Source organism: Engraulis encrasicolus, chromosome 10 (genome assembly GCF_034702125.1).
Source record: "Engraulis encrasicolus isolate BLACKSEA-1 chromosome 10, IST_EnEncr_1.0, whole genome shotgun sequence".
Taxonomy (NCBI): domain Eukaryota; kingdom Metazoa; phylum Chordata; class Actinopteri; order Clupeiformes; family Engraulidae; genus Engraulis; species Engraulis encrasicolus.
This window is the reverse complement of record NC_085866.1, coordinates 43846643-43851642: the sequence shown is the minus strand read 5'-3', so window position 1 is coordinate 43851642 and position 5000 is coordinate 43846643. Positions and strand designations below refer to the sequence as shown.

The window sequence follows — 5000 nt, the reverse complement described above, 5'->3', positions numbered from 1 at the left end:
GCTATAGGAGGGAGGAGTGTCCTACGTGCCGTCACCCCCTTAACTTTGAGCCACTACGCTCGCCTGCTCCGCTCCACCGCGTTCTTGCCAACTTTACGGGTGGTCACGGTTATTTTTTCTTGTTTTTTTTTCCCCCTCTTCTCCGCAAGACGCTGTGAAGTGGTGGGAAGCTTACGTCGTTTGACAAGTGCACAAGAGGAAAGGGTGTGGGGGGTCTTTGCTGCCGCTTGCTGCTGCTTCGGGTGATCCGAGGGAAGGAATACCGCGAAGTAACGGAGGAGGGGAAAAAAACACGGAGGAGAGAAGGGGGTGAAGGAGAAGGAGAAGGAGGAGGAGGAGGACAAGTCTTTGGGGAGCATATGGTTCAGCGGGCTGTGGACAGCTGCTGACTATCTGTTGGCTAATTACGCCAAGGCAAGGAAGCCCCTCGCTGAAGGAGACACTCCACACACACACACACAGCTTCAACGTTTTTGGGGGGCAAGGCTTTTGCTAACGGAGACACCCCCCTCCCTCCTCCACACACACATGCACACCCTCATACACGCGTACAAACCCACATGCACGCACTACTAGAAGTGGATCTACAGCAGCGTTGAGGAGTATACAGAGTCTTCTTCTCCTCTCCTCCTCGCTGAGTGTCTACACGCTGTGTCAGTGTGGTGGGTGTGCGTGACTGCGTGTGTGATTGGCACGAGTGTGTAGTACGTACGTGTGTGTGCTCGAGAAGGAGAAAGAGAAGAAGAAGAAGAAGAAGAAGAAGGAGCAGAGGCAGGAGTGTAGGAGTGTCGAGAGAGGAGGCTTGATGACTGTGGCTGCACCTCCGAAGCGGTCACAGGCACAGGCACAGGCACAGGCACAGGACCGGTACCGGTAAGGTTCTTGGTGAGTGAGCGGAGTCGAGTCTGCTGCCGCGCTCACCACCTTTCCACCAGGGGGAGGGTGGCACAGGATGCTCTGCCAGCCTGGCAGCCGTTCCTGACACATGGCACACGGCGCCCGGCCTGGCATCTGAGGGGCAACACGTCGGGCACGGACAGGTGGCACTGCCTCTGCAGGGCAGGGCTTTCCACAGAGGAGAGAGGAGAAGAGGAGAGCAAGAGGAGTGAGGAGAGAAAGGGGAGGGAAGGAAGTTCTCCAGTAGGGGGGCTGATCATAGTCCATCAGTCTGGGCATGCTTCCACTCCTGGTGCTCTCTGTCAACAAGAAGCTCCAGCTCTGTTTTCATTACTGATTTACTCAGCAGCGGGAGCTGGCTGGTGTGTGTAGTGGGTGTATTTTGTGATTTTTTTTCTCTCCTTCTTCTGGATTTTAGTCTGTCACAGTGTGGAATAGAGAAAAAAAGGACAAAGTGCAAGAGGGAACAGTAACTGCCAACAGGCGCTCATTTGCCTGTGGCTCTTCAGCTGTCCGGCTTGGTACACAAACAAGCAGGTACTACACTTCACGTGGCGCGATGGAATTCTGAAGGCTTTTAGCTGGAAGGTATAAAGAAGTGGGAAAGTGGTTGAGAGCAAGCTCTACAGCAAAGGTTTTTTTTTCTCCATTTCTCCAAGCCCCCCCACTCTTATTCCCTGCCGTGGATGGATGTTGGAAACAGTGCATAATGTGTTGCCTGGAAACGGCAGAGAGCTTTTCTGTGCATTTTCATGAAAGGATTCCGCGCCGAAGTCTCCACAGAGCCTCACAGCTGGAGTTGTAGCTGAATTTCTCCGACCTGACATTTTTTTTCTTTTCCTTCTTCGTCCACTTTTCACACTTTTTTCCTGCTGGGTGTCCATTTTGCTCTTTTTTTTCATCTCAGTCCACCTCCATCTTTTTTTTTCCCCATTTCCTCCTCTACCTCCACCAACACTTTTACCCCTCACTGGAGTGGGTTTTTTTTTTTTTAACTTTTCACTTTTTTTCGGGTACCTCCTAGCTAACCGCCCTAGTGGCGTGCTCGGGGCAGGCTGGAGTGGGGTATGACCAACTGCCACTATCCCTCTCCCCCTGCGGAGAGGGATCGGATGTACCAGCACAAGGTCTCCCTGGTGGTGCGCTACTTCATGATCCCATGCAACATTTGCCTCATCCTGCTGGCCACCTCCACGCTGGGATTCGCCGTGCTCCTCTTCCTCAATAACTGTAGGTCTACACACACACACACACACACACACACACACACACACACGTACACGTACGTACTGTACGTTTGCATGTATCCCATTTACTTGCACGTCACTTTTTCGAGTTGCTTCGTAGCGTAGTCTTGGTTGTTCCTTGGTTGTTCACTTCTTTGAGTTGCTCGGTCGGCAGTCCTGGTGGTCTTGACTTTCATTAGTTTGTATGTGTGTACGTACGTGTGTGTATGTGTTTGCGTACACGTCTGAATGAGTTGTAGTCCCTGTCTTAGATTAACACTGCAAAATGTACTGTACACCTCAGAGTCGAATGTCATATGTTTCTACTTGGTCCTACCACTGCAGTGAGTGTTGGATTCACTTCACTGTAAAATGTGTGTGTATGTGTGTGCATATCTATATTTCCATGGGTTGGTGTGTGGAATTTGACTATATCATGTTCATGCGCCCACCCTTATCTGCAAAGTTGTAAAAAGTAGAAGTAGAATTATTCTTAGATTAGATTAGATAACGTAATTAGATAATCTAATAACACGAGTGGTATGATGTTATATTGTTTCAACTTTGTAATACTACTTCTACTTTATACAGCTTTGTTGATCTGAGTGGGGGTGTGTGCATAAGCCTGTGTGTGTGTGCGTGTGGGTGTGCGTGTTCGTGTGTGAGTGTGATTGTGTGTGTTAAGTGTGTGTGTTAAGGCCTTTTTTTCTCCACTCACTATTTAACTATGAGATGGTCGTGATGAGTTATGCGGTCATGTGCAGAAGAACTCTTCCTGTACTTACTATGAGATGACTGTGAGGGGTTTGGCTGTGATGTGCAAATGGCTCATGAGTAGGAGTGGGAGGACAGGCAGTGGGGAGGACAGACAGCTCTTTGGAATCCATCCCCCCCCCCCTTTTGGAGTAGAGGGCACAGAGGAAGCACCCCGAGAGAGAGAGAGAGAGAGAGAGAGAGAGAGAGAGAGAGAGAGAGAGAGAGAGAGAGAGAGAGAGAGAGAGAGAGAGAGAGAGAGAGAGAGAGAGTGGAGGGCACAGAGGAAGCACCCCGACATCAGAGGGGCCCGCAGGGGACGGCAGGGGGGGGCCCACATGATGAATGAGTGTATAGAACGGGGTGAAGAGCAACTACGACTTGGCAAGCCCTTTGACTCCTGGGTTGAGCTCGCACACTCATATAGACACACACACACTCACTAAAACTATGCATGCATACATACATGCATGAACACATGCACACATTCACGGACACACACACACACACACACACACACACACACACACACACACACACACACACACACACACACACACACACACACACACACACACACACACACACACACACACACACACACACACACACACACACACACACATACCAAGACGGACACACATGCAAGGCTACATACGGTATACTAGAGTATAGCGTGGCGTGTTGGTGGGCCTCCCCTAGTCAGGCCCCACGGCGGTGGCATTTACTCTACCCTGTGAAATAAAGTGCCCAGATTAAATGCCGTTGGGGGTGAAAGCCCTGGCATTAGCGGCTTGCCGGCGCGGCAATAGCCTGAGTAAACAGCGGCGGATTTTCAGCTTGCCGCGCAGAACCGCCACCCAGACCTTCGGCGCAGACACACACACACACACACACACACACACACACACACACACACACACACACACACACACACACACACACACACACACACACACACAGACGCACACACACGCACACACACATTCACACACACAGCCATTATAGCAGTGACTTCCTCTCATTTTTCCCATTCCATCCGCATACCAATACCATGCGACTTCAACGAAACTTCCCAGATCTTTCGATATGGACCTTGCGAGGAGCTATCATGGTAAAATAATCTGTGGCACCATTGTGGTACAAATCAGTGGTTTCTTACTGTTCAGTATGCATACAATTATACACACATACTACTCACACTTAAGCACTGAATGTATACTATGTTAAATCCTATTTTTTTCTATCAGACACAGACACAGACACACACAGACACACACAGACACACACACACACACACACACACACACACACACACACACACACACACACACACACACACACACACACACACACACACACACACACACACACACACACACACACACACACACACACTAACACACCCTTCCCCACCCTACCAGCTCCTCCCTCTGTCTGTATCTGTGACGTGAAATAGATGACTATTAGAAGCTAGGACCAAAACAACGCCCCAGAAAACCCCCACAAGGATAATAAAAAAGCAACAAAAACAACACAGCCCAACTTTCAAAGGGCCCTCTGGAGTGACCTGTGATTAGTGATTGGGCCAGGAGACTCCCCTCTTGAGCGATATTAGGGCCTAATGGCCATAGCCTCGCCTGCTCTCGTCTCGCCTGCTATGGCCCCCTACAGTGTAATGCACCTCTCATGGCAGCCCCCTTCCTGAGCATTAAGGGGCCAGCCAACGCTCTCTAATGTCCCAGGTGTCCAGGAGTAAAGTGTGCTCGAGAGAGAGAGAGAGAGAGAGAGAGAGAGAGAGAGAGAGAGAGAGAGAGAGAGAGAGAGAGAGAGAGAGACAGAGACAGAGACAGAGACAGAGACAGAGAGAGTGAGAAGAGAGACTCTGTACAGCTGTATGTCTAGAGAGAAAGAGAGGGAGAGAGACAGAGAGGAGAGATAGAGAGAGAGAGAGAGAAAGAGAGAGAGAGAGAGAGAGAGAGAGGGAGAGATAAAGAAGAGCGATAAATAGAAGGACACTGTCTGTACAGCTGTCTGTCTAACAGCCTTAAGTGGTCTTTGAGGCTGGTACTTCCATAACACACACAGCGTGGGTGGATGGTTGGTGTGTTATAGTGGTTGGTA

The 5000-nt window shown here is 50.1% G+C and overlaps 1 protein-coding gene across 2 annotated transcripts in view; it reads left to right on the top strand.

Moving 5' to 3' along the window:
• The window catches only part of agrn (agrin), a 407228-nt gene that overhangs the window by 152948 nt on the left and 249280 nt on the right, over nucleotides 1-5000 (top strand). The window contains exon 1 of one of the 2 annotated variants that reach the window (XM_063208977.1): nucleotides 1-2127. This exon is cut by the window's left edge and continues 104 nt beyond it. The exons of the other annotated variant lie outside the window; for it this stretch is intronic. Within the exon in view, the coding sequence (XP_063065047.1) occupies nucleotides 1965-2127 (163 nt within the window). The 5' untranslated portion in view covers nucleotides 1-1964. The remainder of the gene's footprint in view (nucleotides 2128-5000) is intronic. 2 annotated transcript variants of the gene reach the window in all.